This window comes from Doryrhamphus excisus, chromosome 5 (genome assembly GCF_030265055.1).
Source record: "Doryrhamphus excisus isolate RoL2022-K1 chromosome 5, RoL_Dexc_1.0, whole genome shotgun sequence".
Lineage (NCBI taxonomy): Eukaryota > Metazoa > Chordata > Actinopteri > Syngnathiformes > Syngnathidae > Doryrhamphus > Doryrhamphus excisus.
The window spans coordinates 8,372,907-8,385,596 of record NC_080470.1 but is presented as its reverse complement, the minus strand read 5'-3'; the positions used below and the strand labels follow the sequence as shown (position 1 = coordinate 8,385,596).

At 39.6% G+C, this 12,690-nt stretch overlaps 1 protein-coding gene across 4 annotated transcripts in view; it reads left to right on the top strand.

Moving 5' to 3' along the window:
• Positions 1–12,690, top strand: part of mylk4b (myosin light chain kinase family, member 4b) — a 42,321-nt gene that overhangs the window by 26,175 nt on the left and 3,456 nt on the right. For 3 of the 4 annotated variants that reach the window (XM_058073606.1, XM_058073607.1, XM_058073605.1), the window contains 8 exons: positions 8,310–8,391; positions 8,741–8,772; positions 10,060–10,229; positions 10,317–10,540; positions 10,686–10,791; positions 11,759–11,852; positions 12,004–12,113; positions 12,224–12,365. In XM_058073606.1, coding sequence (XP_057929589.1) covers positions 8,310–8,391; positions 8,741–8,772; positions 10,060–10,229; positions 10,317–10,540; positions 10,686–10,791; positions 11,759–11,852; positions 12,004–12,113; positions 12,224–12,365 — 960 coding nt within the window. Of the gene's footprint in view, positions 1–6,196; positions 6,316–8,309; positions 8,392–8,740; positions 8,773–10,059; positions 10,230–10,316; positions 10,541–10,685; positions 10,792–11,758; positions 11,853–12,003; positions 12,114–12,223; positions 12,366–12,690 lie in introns of those variants that run through there. The other variant, XM_058073608.1, reaches the window with a different exon arrangement.

The following is a 12,690-nucleotide window of genomic DNA, read 5'->3' as shown; positions in this document are numbered from 1 at the left end:
GCGGGGAGGGCATAGGGGGGATCGAAGGCCTAATAAGGGGCACCCTGCTATTCTGGCACTGCACCTGTTGGCACAAACCACCCGGGTAGGAATATAAGCAGCTCGCTAGGGGGAGCTGTTGTATGTTTTTATGTTTTTATTGCCCCCATAAAACACACACATGCACATACAAACCAAAATATTTGGCAGTGTATCAAGGTTACAAACAAGATGGAATCCCTGTGTGTGTGTGTGTGTGTGTATTAATGAGTATGAATTATTATAAATAATTATTAGCACAATTGTACAATATAATGTACATTGTTTAAATACAATTCAATAATGTTTATTATTTATATAATCATTAGATCATTTGGATTACTATATTAATTTAACATTAATGTTGTGCTCCATATTGAGGTGGACTCATGTCAACACTGAACACATTCAATAACTTAATGAATTAGCTCTTCAGACACCTGAGATACTCAGGTCCAATAACCCTTCAAGATACACATGTGCGGTTTACTTAAATGTTGCCATTAATGAGGATAGGAGTGCTAGAACTCATGCCTGGTAAATATATTTTGCAGCTTGCATGCAAGCATCAACTGCTGTGTCTGAAGTTAAAGGATATCAGGCATCTAATTCGCACTGACACCCTGAACTGGACACCACCTGTCCCTTTCCCGTCTCAGAGACGGCGTGTTCTCCTTTTTTAGGTCCAGGGGTGGGAGGCAGTGAGGAAGTTGGCTAGAGGGTGAATGGGTAGTTAGGTGGGTGGGTGTCTTAACAGCACAGACCCTTGTTCTTTTCCTAATCTGTTGTGAGCAAGACTCGTGGAATAAATGAACACTTCTATTTCCTCATCAAGGTCTACATTCTAGCCTCATGTCTACAAGTTATCGGCTGCCTGAGACTCTATCAGGGCAGACAGCCGAGAGGCTAAGATAAGTCTGACACTCTATGTAGGACAGCAGTGCCAGGAAGAGGAAGCATTCCACAATGGAGAACTTCCTAAGAGATAAAGATCTATGGATATTAGGGAGTGTGTGCCTGGTGGCCACTTTCTTGTGGCAGAGGCTGTGGACATTATTCTCGAGCAAAAAGAGGAGCACCACGCCTCCAGACATACAGGTAAAACAGACGGCTAGGTTCCGGTTTTGACATGTGCAATAACATATGAAACTTCAATACAGATACAATTTTTAATTGAGGATTTGTTGCCTTACATATGATTTGCTGTGGCACCAATCTGGCCTCTATCAACCAGTGCAAAGGTGATAAAATGTATCATATGATCGCCTCTCAAGATCCCGTTTAAGATCATGTGCAGTGTAGCATTTTGAAAAGTCTTGTTTTTTTTCAAACGTGTGAAATATACACATTGTACAGCTAAAATACACAACAAGTGTAGATATAAAAAAAATTGCCATGCACCCTCTTCATTTGGAGAGTTTTGGGATCGCTGCTCAGTAGCAGCATAAAAATTGTGTTTTTAAGCAAAAAAAAAGTGAAATAGAAAGTTCTCTGAAAATTTATTTCCTTCACCTCTGACCAATTTGCGAAAAAATCACAATTCACTTCAAACTACACCCCTTCTGTGCAACACAAAACATCTAATAACCGTTTACAATGTTGAAATAATCAAGGAGTGTGAGCATTCTGATAAAAGTGTGAAAGTTATAGCCCGTTAGTGTTACTGCATTAAATGTCAGATTTATTTGTGATCATTTTGTGTTTTCATCATTTGAGACGTAAATTTACAGGTTAGGTTGTAAATAGTGAGCAGGGAGTAGATCCCACTGACTTTTTCTACACACATTAGAAAGTAATGAATCCATTGTGGAAATCTGTAATGGTGGTTGGCGTTGGTGCTAATGTGGCAGTGCTTTGACATTGGCCTCATACTGAAATATTGACAGATCTCAATATTTCAATGTCTCATGGGGAATTAAAAAAAAAATAAAAATGTTTCAAGAAGCACTGAACAAAAAAACTAAGAGCCAAATTTACGTGTACTTGAGTGAGTTTGGCATGAGGTGATGTCATTGCGGGAGATGGCAAAGAAAACTTTTCCTGTCTGTTTTCCACGATCTACGGTAACGGTATAATATATTTGGAACATGCTACATTGGACTACGTCACATTTTACAAGTCACAATTCCACATGTCCAAAACTGAGAATTATACAAGTGTCCTATCTGCTATAACCAAATACATTATTTTAGTTTTACTAAAGGGATGGTCTGTTTTCATCAAACCATCTCATTAGTATAGTCATTTAGCCCTTGTGTATTTTCTCCAGAACAAAATGCTGTAGCATTGTATGCAAATAATACGAACTTTTGTGGCTTTACAGGTGCCATTTTAATATAGGGTGAACAGTCTTGGTTCCAGTATTGATCCCTGGGGTACGCCACGCAATACATTTAAAGGGATAGTTAGGGTTTTTTGACATGAAGTTGTATGACATCAAATACATCACTTATGCGCAACCAGTTTAAATCTTACTTCTTGACTGTCCTGAGTTGCCTGCCCTGGGAATGTATTGTTTTCACCTTGCCCCGCTGGGATGTTGACTGGTGTCAATTTTCAGTGGTTTGCATAACTCATTATCAGTACAGTACAGAGGTAAACTGAAATATATTACATTCACACACTCAAAAGCTCAGAACACATAAGCATGTGAATTGGGATTGTTTTTATTAAAGCAATCGATCTGTCAGTACAATGTATACTGGTGTTTTTCCATTTTTTTGGCCCCATTTTGGACAGTTCTGGAGGAACAACATTGAAAAGGCCCTTTTCAGCTCCGGCATGACTGACTGAGTCAATAAAAGCTTGGGTGTATAAGTTGACACCATCGGACTGTTGGGAACTTTTAACAGCAATTCAACATAGAAAGCATAGAGGTTACTGTATGATGTAGTGTTGCTAATCAGATGCCATTGATTAAATTGGTTCACCCAGTTATTCTGGGAAGCAGAAAATCTATACATTTAGGTCAATGCCATGTTACGCAGTCAGACCTGTCAGCACAGCATTCAAGCTTGTACGCCACTGGTTAAAAACAATCTTGAACAGAAACCTAACCTGCCAGCATAATTTTCACCAATGTCCTGTACAAATAGACACTAAGCAGCCACATAAGTTTAAAACCAAGCCAAAAATGTGTCATTGACACATAGAAATATATATGCAGAATACATTAAATACATCGGAAAATGCTCAGAAAGCGGAGAAAAGGCAACCATTATTGGCCACATGCTTGGTCTACACTAGAGATGGTTGAGTATTGACTGAGATGCTCATTTTTTACTGAACTGTGGATATTCGTCTCTACCTCGTGGCAAGGAGGAGCTTTTTTTTCCTGGGTAGGTTTTGGTGGCTATTTTGAGATACTGTACCGTGTTCTGTACTGTACAGAATATTAATTCATCAATGCTGTGATTCATTATTTAGTCGATTTTAATAATACTTTTTATTTTTCTACACAAAATAAGATGAAAAATAAATAAACAAATCAAGAATAAAGAAAATCAATCAATCAGTAATAAATAAATATAATAATAATAAAACGGCAAATAATAAAAACTCAAGAAACCACATATAGTTGGTGGGTAGACAAATTATTTTTTGCAGATTAAAATGAACAAAGCATTATTAGAGCCCTGTAGACATGACAAAACACGACTATAGTCACATTTATACTTTTTTTTATTTACAACATATTGCACAACTGCAGGGTCTTGAGACACATGCTAACTCGCAAACTAGAGAGCTGGCGACCTAAACGGTAGCCTTCAAGTTATTTCCTTTAAACTTAAATCGCCAAAAAGTTACCACTTCCACACGGATAGGGAGGATAACTATTAACAGTTATTTAACCTTAAAATGAACATTAATCAAACTTAATAATTTTTTCTGGGTACATGATACCATACAGCATCCATATCAAACTTGCGCGGGCCGCACTAACATTAAACTTTCATATCAAGGCAGAGCATTCAATCGATTGCAACTGTGGACTGATCAAGTTGTTTTGAGAAAGCTAGTGCCTCCACAGAATGTGTCCGACTTGTGTCTATACATGCACAGGGAACTCATGTCATTGTCACCACTGCTAAGATATGAGTTGAACTTGATAGCTGACAACTTGTCTGTAATGGGAAGAGTGTGAGGGACAGACTGGAGGTCAGTTTTTTCCGGTGCTGGCAGATTGCCAGTATATAGGTATCGGTGCTTTGTCACGTCTCTCTCTGAGAAGTGAATAATTGAGGTCTGCATGAAGTTTCTCAAAGGTATGAACATGTGTGTCAGTATCCACGTGTCACGTGTTTGTGTCAGCTCATTCTTTGGTCGTTTGTCACAATAGAAGTTGCTTCCGCACTCTCTGTACGCTCAAGTTTGAATAGCAACACCAGGTTCCTTGGTTCCTTTTGTGATCACCTTGCATGGCCACAGTGACAATAAAAGGATTTTGATGCCTCCTCATTCAAACCCCACAAAGGCTGTGAGACCAACCATTTTTTCACCATTCTATCCAACGCTTGTAATGCATGTGAATCATTTGCTGTCAATGACTGCCTGATGCTTGGGGCCTATGGACACAATAATTATGTTGTGGACTTTGTGTGGTTTCCATTGTGTTTCTTTATGCCCAGACCACCTGTGTGTCGATTGAGACACACCTATGGCAGATTGGCAATGAAGCCAACTTAGGCCAACCGTTACAGCATGAAGATGTAAAGTTGTTTGCAGCACGTGACTCTCTCCTGCTGTTTGGATACACACTCCCTATCCGTGTTTACAGTCCTCCCTTGGCAAGTAGTGTCTCTATTTAGCTCTGGCGTCTTTGTGTCTTATTTGGCCTACAGCCCATTTTTTGTGCCGGAGTTATGCTATGCCTTTTTGCTTCGCCCTTGTTTAGCCATGCCTTCTTACTGTCTTATGTTGCTTTTTGGGACTGGATTTTTGGTGTAACCTTTTCATAGCGTTTGAGCAATGTCTTTTGATTTTTGCCATTAAGACCTCAATAAAGACTTTCTTTGTTATGCACATCCAGGGTACACCCTGGACTGGTCACCAGCCAATCACAGGGCACATATAGACAACCATTCACACTCATACTTATGGACAATTTGGAGTCTTGCACCAAATGTAACAACAAAATAATAGTAATAATAATAATAATACAGGCTTTAGTTCTTTAAGCATCCTGATAGTTTGAGGTAGTAACTATAATCTAACCTGTTTAAAATGTCAATGGAAAATGTTATGGAAAGTAGAAGGCATTTGGTTCAGAAGTATTTTTATATCCGTGACAAAGGCTCGGGTAGCTAATAAAGCTTTCTTGTCCCTGCACCTGGCACCCTTCTCTAAACTTTCAATATCGTGCAGATCCATCATAGACATCATCACCTAAATCTCTCACAGGGTTTTAGGTGTTCACACTGAGTTGTTTGTTTTTGATTGGTTGTACATGTATTTGTTTGTCTTACTTTGTCGAGTCATGTTTCAATCCCAGATTCTTAAGATTCTGACACTCAACCAAATGGGTTTGAGCCATCTCGAATGTCACATTGTAATCCTCTCCAGCATCTCTCCCAAGCTGCATCAATCTAGAAATGTACACTCTTATCAGTGCCCAGCCATTCTCTGACACCCACAAGGGGCTGCACTTTCTTTTGGAGAGCCATTTGCTATTTTTAACACTCTTTGCCCCCCCTCCATCCACCTTCTTCTTCCTGCTACGATCTGCTTGTTTTTTTTTGATTACATAATTGCCAGAACTTTATTATTAATTCCTTTCTGATAAAAGGCAAATTGTGACTCAGTCATGAGTTCTAGCCAAGTCATCTCTTTAGCCAAATACATGAGCTCTGCAGGAGTCTGCAGGAAGAAAGACCTCCCTCAATGGATCAGACAAATCCATAGCTCATTTTTTTTCCTCTGCTCAGAATACCGCCATGCATACATGACAATGAGAGCTGTACAGACTCTTTGACCTCCCAGGTGGAGCATTTGCTCAGCATGCAGCTCACTGTTGTTGCCTATGTGGACAGTTTGTAGCAGGATATGTGAAGAATGGATGGATGTTGCTGTTGACAGGCGTAGCGATGGTTTTAGAAGTAGTGATAGCATGTAGGGAGGTGCGGGTTGCATTGGAGAGGATCAGTGAGCGGATGCCGATTCAGGGACAGAGGTTGGATGAGGTTGAGAAGCTGGTGGAGGCCATCCAGTAGGTGATACATTTCATTGGGGAGGTGGTAAAAAGCTCCAAGCTGGTGGAGCTGCTCTTTTAAAAAGTCTGGGCGCAAATCCAAATGGAAGGTGAGGATTTTTACATTTTCTTTTTTGAAGATCTGACAGTGGTGTGACGTAATACCCATTCTTTATCTGTAATTACACTTTCCTATTGTTCGTCTTCTGTAACTGCCAGTATCTCAGTCAAGGTCAGTTTATCAAATCCTGTTGCAGACCAAAATAAGGCAATTGTGACTCATTGTTTGAGCATAGAGTCATAGTGTCTGCTTCCAGAGCATGCCGTTTCTTTGTCTGTGCAGCTACACCATTTATTTCCCTCTGAGGCAATGAACACATCCATTATTTTGTGATCTGTTAATATACAGTTGCAGTAGAAAATTGCATCATGGGCATGGATGTCATTCATTTGGAATCATAGGCACGGTCATAGGATTGTGCGTGTCTACGTATCAGAAAAAATATATAGTAAAGACATAACATCTAACCAGCAATGGCATTTTGGAACTACGAAAGTTGGAGCCAGTCAAAAACTTTCTTATGGAAAAGCTCACTGCGACACCGCATTTTCTTGCGGTTATTCCAATGCAGTGTGCCGGCGTAATCACAAGCAGTGCTCCCCTGGAGGAGGTAGTAAGTACTCCAGAATTTATGGATGAGCCATTTTGTGGTCCCTGAAAATGGCCTTTTTGTGGAATACACATTATTTTTCAGTTTTAGCTAACCTTGAAAACTAGAAAAATTGGCGTGCTCTAACAGTTTTTGACAGTAGTGTATACAGTATATATTTGTAATGAAATACTTGCACGTTCTGTGAATCCTTTTTGACATCTCTGGTATGTGTTTGGAGGACCACGTCAGTATGTCTCCTTTAAATCTATAATTAGTTCTGCTGTTCTTCAATCTGTCAGTCCCAGGTCATTTGTAATGTTCATAATAAAATGTCAAGTAGTATCCTATCATCTCTCAGAGGTGTAACTGATCCAACACAGACTGGTTATCTACAGTAGGTCCAAATACAGGATGTCTTTATCACAAGTAGCCTGGGCTGAATTGGGCAGGGGTAATGTTTTAAATGGTATGGTCGGGTGTGTTTATTTGTTTCAGGCATCTTAAACAAGTTACATTAAGGAACATCATGTGGTTCCATTTGCACAATTCAATATTTCTGAAAAGGAGTAGGAAGAAGCAGAGCTCATTTTAATTAAACTTTTTAATTTAATTTAACTTTTAAGAATATTAAAAATTTAATTTATAAAAAAAAGCTAAGAATTATGACACTACAGAAAAGAAAACATTAAGGATGTTGACTTAAAGTTACATCAAGACCTTGTGAGTCGTGCCTTTTAAATTCCTTGTAGTCTACATGATATATTCTTCAATATTTGTCCAGTTCTTTAACTCATTTAATCCCAGCCATTTCTCAAAAGTCATCCCTCTCATGTCATTTTTGATGATTTTGATTGATTTTTCAAGGCACTCAGAATATTGTGGGCCAAACATCCACCCCAAGGGACGGAATTTTTTTCCGTTTTCAAAAACATGGAAAAGAAAAGATACATTTCAAGTATAACTTACATTTTGACACAAATTTAGCCCTATATATTTAGCTAAAATGTCTAAACAATGATGCCACGACCTAAACACGCAAAAAAAAACACACATTTGCACACGCGTGCATGCTTTAAAATCTCCCTTCAATGAGTAACGTCCTTCACGATACACAGCGAGATGCCTTTTCACTTCCTGGTTGCGACGGAGCAAGTATTTCAATGGGAAAGACTTAGGCTATGCTCTTATAAAATACATTTTGCCACCTTGTGGCTGTTTTTTCGTCTTAAAACTGCAGCAAACATACTCTCTTTTATTGTGGAGTTGCATCATCACCTCTTTGTGCCTCCCATTCAAAAAATGTAAAACACATATAAAGACGTCCTTGTTTTGGCTGAAAAAAACGTATGTCTTTGGTCGCAAATGAGTTAACAAAAAGTATTTTGCCTTCCTCTGGTCATCTATGATTCACTCTAAGTCACTCTATGATTGGTTGTTTTTGCTTTCTTTAGGGAAAAGATGACAAAGATAAAGGCAAAGTGAACTTGCAGAGCCTGAAAGCCCAGATGAAAAAGTGGTCCCTGGAAACATCAGGTAGATTTGACCTACAACCACCTACTTTGCATGCTGACATTAAAGCTCTATCCAATAGTTGTCAAGATACCAGAATAAAAAAATGCATGTATGAGAGATGATAGGTAGTCAGGATGTCCATAAAATCTCTTTACCATTTTACACATTTTTTACAAAAGCTAATTAATAGATAAATCTGTGAAAATTATTACAGAATTAGGAGTAGGGATGTAAGTTTGTTCGCCATATTTAACAAACATCTTTCTGATGGCTATAGCGCATCAGCTGCTTTTGTAATATTTTTTGAATTGGACAAAGATTTGTGGGCACCCTCTGTATAAAATACTGTCTGTGTTTTTCTCTACTTCAGACTCACTTCCTGCACCTGTGCTTCCAGAGCAGGTATACAAACTCAACAAAGAGAATATAGATCAGGGGTGTCAAACTCATTTGGCATCGTGGGCCACATACGGCCTAGGGAGATGTCAAGTGGGCCGGACCATTAAAATGATACCATACTCTGCTATAAATAACCAAAATATCATGTCTTTCCTTTGTTTTGGTGTAAAGAAGCACAAGAACATTAGGAAAATATTGAAATTTAATGAACTATCCTTTTACAAAACATTTCATGAAACACCTCATATTTCCTTAGACAAATGTGCAATTTACTTTTATCATTCACAAATATGCATTGCAACTGATCCCACTGATTGTACAAAGGCACAAAACTTTAATTGGTACTGAAAAATATAGTAATGCACTTTAAGATTAAATGAGACTTTTAAAGAAAGGGATTTTTAAACCACTTACACATACGCATATAAAATCTAAATGTAATCTCTGCGTACACCTTACAAACTAAGGAGAGTGATTTGAAATGTGTAATGAAGAAAGTGTTCGCCTGTCCTGTAAATCTGTAAACTTCATACATGAAACATACATACACATACAATATATACTGAAAATTTATGGAGTTGTATGAACAGTAGAATTCCATCACACAACTTTTTTTGTTTTTTGTTTTGAAGCTGCTGACTAACATTAAAGTGCACATTTTTTAAATCACCACAGTAAGGATTCATCTTCACAGAGCTGTATTCTTTCAATGCAAACAGTAAGCCGTCATATTTTTGGCTGTGATGAGTCTCGTAGTGGCGTCGAATATTATATTCCTTCAATACCGAAACTAGTTGCAAACACACCAAGCACAAAGGTTTTCCGTGCATGTCTGTAAATAAATAGGACGTGGTCCATTTTTCTTTGAAAATTCTACACTCCTTATCTACTTTTCTCCGTTTGGATAACGACATTTTGGCTAATGAGGGTGTAGCGGAAAGGTAGAGACCAAGGTATTAACAACGTCGTAACAAGCAGCAGATGGCGCATTGATACCGTCTGCTGTTTTCAGTCTGTCTCAGTGATGCGGCTTGTCTTCTCCTCTGATGGAAAGAGTGCGCCCCTTAGCGGATAATCCATGAATTGCAGCGAATTAAAAATATTAATTCCATGTCTTTTATGCATTTTTTCCACTTTCAAATTATCCTGCGGGCCTGATCGAACCTCCTTTGGGGCCGGTTCCGGCCCGCGGGCCGTATGTTTGACACCCCTGATATAGATCATTCTCATGGGAAGGCAGATGGATGGGCATATGGGTTACATCTGGAGTTGTCCAATTTCATTCTGAAGGGATCAGCTCAGGAGTGGCGAGGTGGAGAAGATGCTGAAGACACGGGTCCTGAGGACGATGCAAAATTAGAGACAAATGAAAATAAGGCCGAAGTGTCATTCAAAGCCCTCAGTAATTTTACCGACATTTCTGAAAAGAATGACAAGACATCTGTCTTAAAACAACAGAGGTATATGCACATACACAATTTCATTCATCACATCATTCACAAAGAATGAATATGTATTGATTTGAATTTATGTGCCTGTGTGAGTAGCTCTGAAGATGTTGGAGATGTGGCATCCTGCAGCAAACGTCGCGTCACAGAAGAAGAACCGGTAAAGGATGATCTTAAAAAAAGTCGTGTAGAAGACATTAAAGATAATAAGGCTGATGAGTTGGTGTTGGGAGAAGACCAGCAACAACACATTAACCCTGATGCAGTGAAAACGGAGCTGGAACAAGAGAGAAATGAGTCGGATGTGAAGGAATTCTTCATCGGTGAGATATTTGTTTTATGTAATGTACCACAAAAACACATTTGCGTTAGTCAGTAGTATTGACATGATTCTATGCTGTTGCGACATCATGATCATTCTAAACTGATCTCTATTTACTTTTGATCTAACTTTTGCTGTTCCCTTAGACTCAAGTCCTCCACCATCAGCACCGTTTGACCATCGTATTGTGACTCCCAAACCTCATCAGATAGCCGCCTACTACTCCATCAACAAAGAAGAAGTCCTAGGAGGGTGAGTGAGACGATACAAAGACGATGCAAACAAATACACATAGCCTACCTGGCTGCACGGTGCTGGGCTGTGATCACAGGCTGCACTTTTTTTCTGACAGTTTGAGCAGAAACATGCACATTATTGGCCTGTTTTTGGTCACTAAGAGGGGCACTTTGACCTTGTGTTCTCCCACCATGAAGGAGCAGACAGCAGTACTGCTGCTGGGTTGCTCTCCTGCAGCGCCCTCCACCATCTCCTTGTGTCCTGACACTGTTTTGTGAGACAGAGCAAAACTTGCTGATGTGCCATCCTGGGTGATCAGCACTGTCTGAGCAACTTATGTGGGGTTTAGACCCAAAACCTCCCCAAATATTAGCTCTTAGGGACAAGGGCATGGAAATGGTCTGTAGAACCAGTATTTTAGTGATGTAAAAGATCAAACCCAAATGCTCCCTCACACATTGGAGAGTCAAATTTCCAGCCCACAACAAATTTTAATATTCATTCATTCATTTTCTTCTGCTTATCCTCACGAGGGTCGCGGGGGGTGCTGGAGCCTATCCCAGCTGTCTTCAGGCGAGAGGCGGGGTACACCCTGAACAGCCAATCACAGGGCACATATAGACAAACAACCATTCACACTCACATTCATACCTATGGACAATTTGGAGTCGCCAATTAACCTAGCATGTTTTTGGAATGTGGGAGGAAACCGGAGTACCCGGAGAAAACCCACGCATGCACGGGGAGAACATGCAAACTCCACACAGAGATGGCTAAGGGTGGAATTGAACCCTGGTCTCCTAGCTGTGAGGTTTGCGTGCTAACCACTCGACCGCCGTGCCGCCCTCAAATTTTAATATAAAAAACAATTTTATATCATCAATTCAGACTGGCTTGGAAATGTGGTAAAAAGTGGTCCATGGTGACCGTTTATGACGGCTTTGTGGTCTCTAATAAGTTATGTTATCCTCTTTTTCACCAGGGGGCGTTTTGGTCAGGTCCACAAGTGTGTAGAGAACTCCTCAGGCCTGACGTTGGCAGCCAAGATCATCAGGGCAAAAAGCCAAAAGGAAAAGGTGCAGTAATAACCAACCAATGATGACTGCAAAACACAATGCATGTTCATTTATTTAATGTTTTCTAAACCACATTTTTATTAAACTATCTATGCCGGTTGTCCATATGTGTTTATTTACATGTGCTGTATCACAATGTTTGGCCCATCAGGATGTGGTGAGGAATGAGATCCAGGTAATGAACCAGCTCAACCACTCCAACCTCATCCAGCTGTATGCAGCCTTTGAGTCCCGCCATGACATCATCCTGGTCATGGAGTAGTAAGTGCAAGCGCATCTGAATGAATTGTTTGGCACCGCATGCGTTGCTCCATATTGTCTGGACAGTAGAATCGGTTGTAAATCTGTCTGCTCTTTTCTCTGTGATTTAGTGTTGAAGGAGGAGAGTTGTTTGACCGCATCATTGATGAGAACTACAACCTGACTGAGTTTGACACAGTGCTGTTTATACGCCAGATCTGTGAGGGACTGCAATACATGCACAAGATGTACATACTACACCTTGACCTTAAGGTAAATATTTAAAATCATAATACAGATTTATATTTTGCATTGAAAAATACGTAATTTCCTTAATTTCACTATAATGCCTAAAACTGATAAAATGTAAAAATAAGATGGCATCCCAAGCCAATGACTAATTATTACTTGGAGTAGATCATGTTTTCTTTGGGTACTCCGGTTTCCTCCCACATTCCAAAAACATGCCCAAAGACAGCTGGCATAGGCCCCAGGATAGCGGCGCCCCTATCAGAATAAATGGTATAGAAAATTGATTGATTTATTGAGTTCCATATTAATATCTTCGTCCATATAGTGTACCTACTCACATCATTAT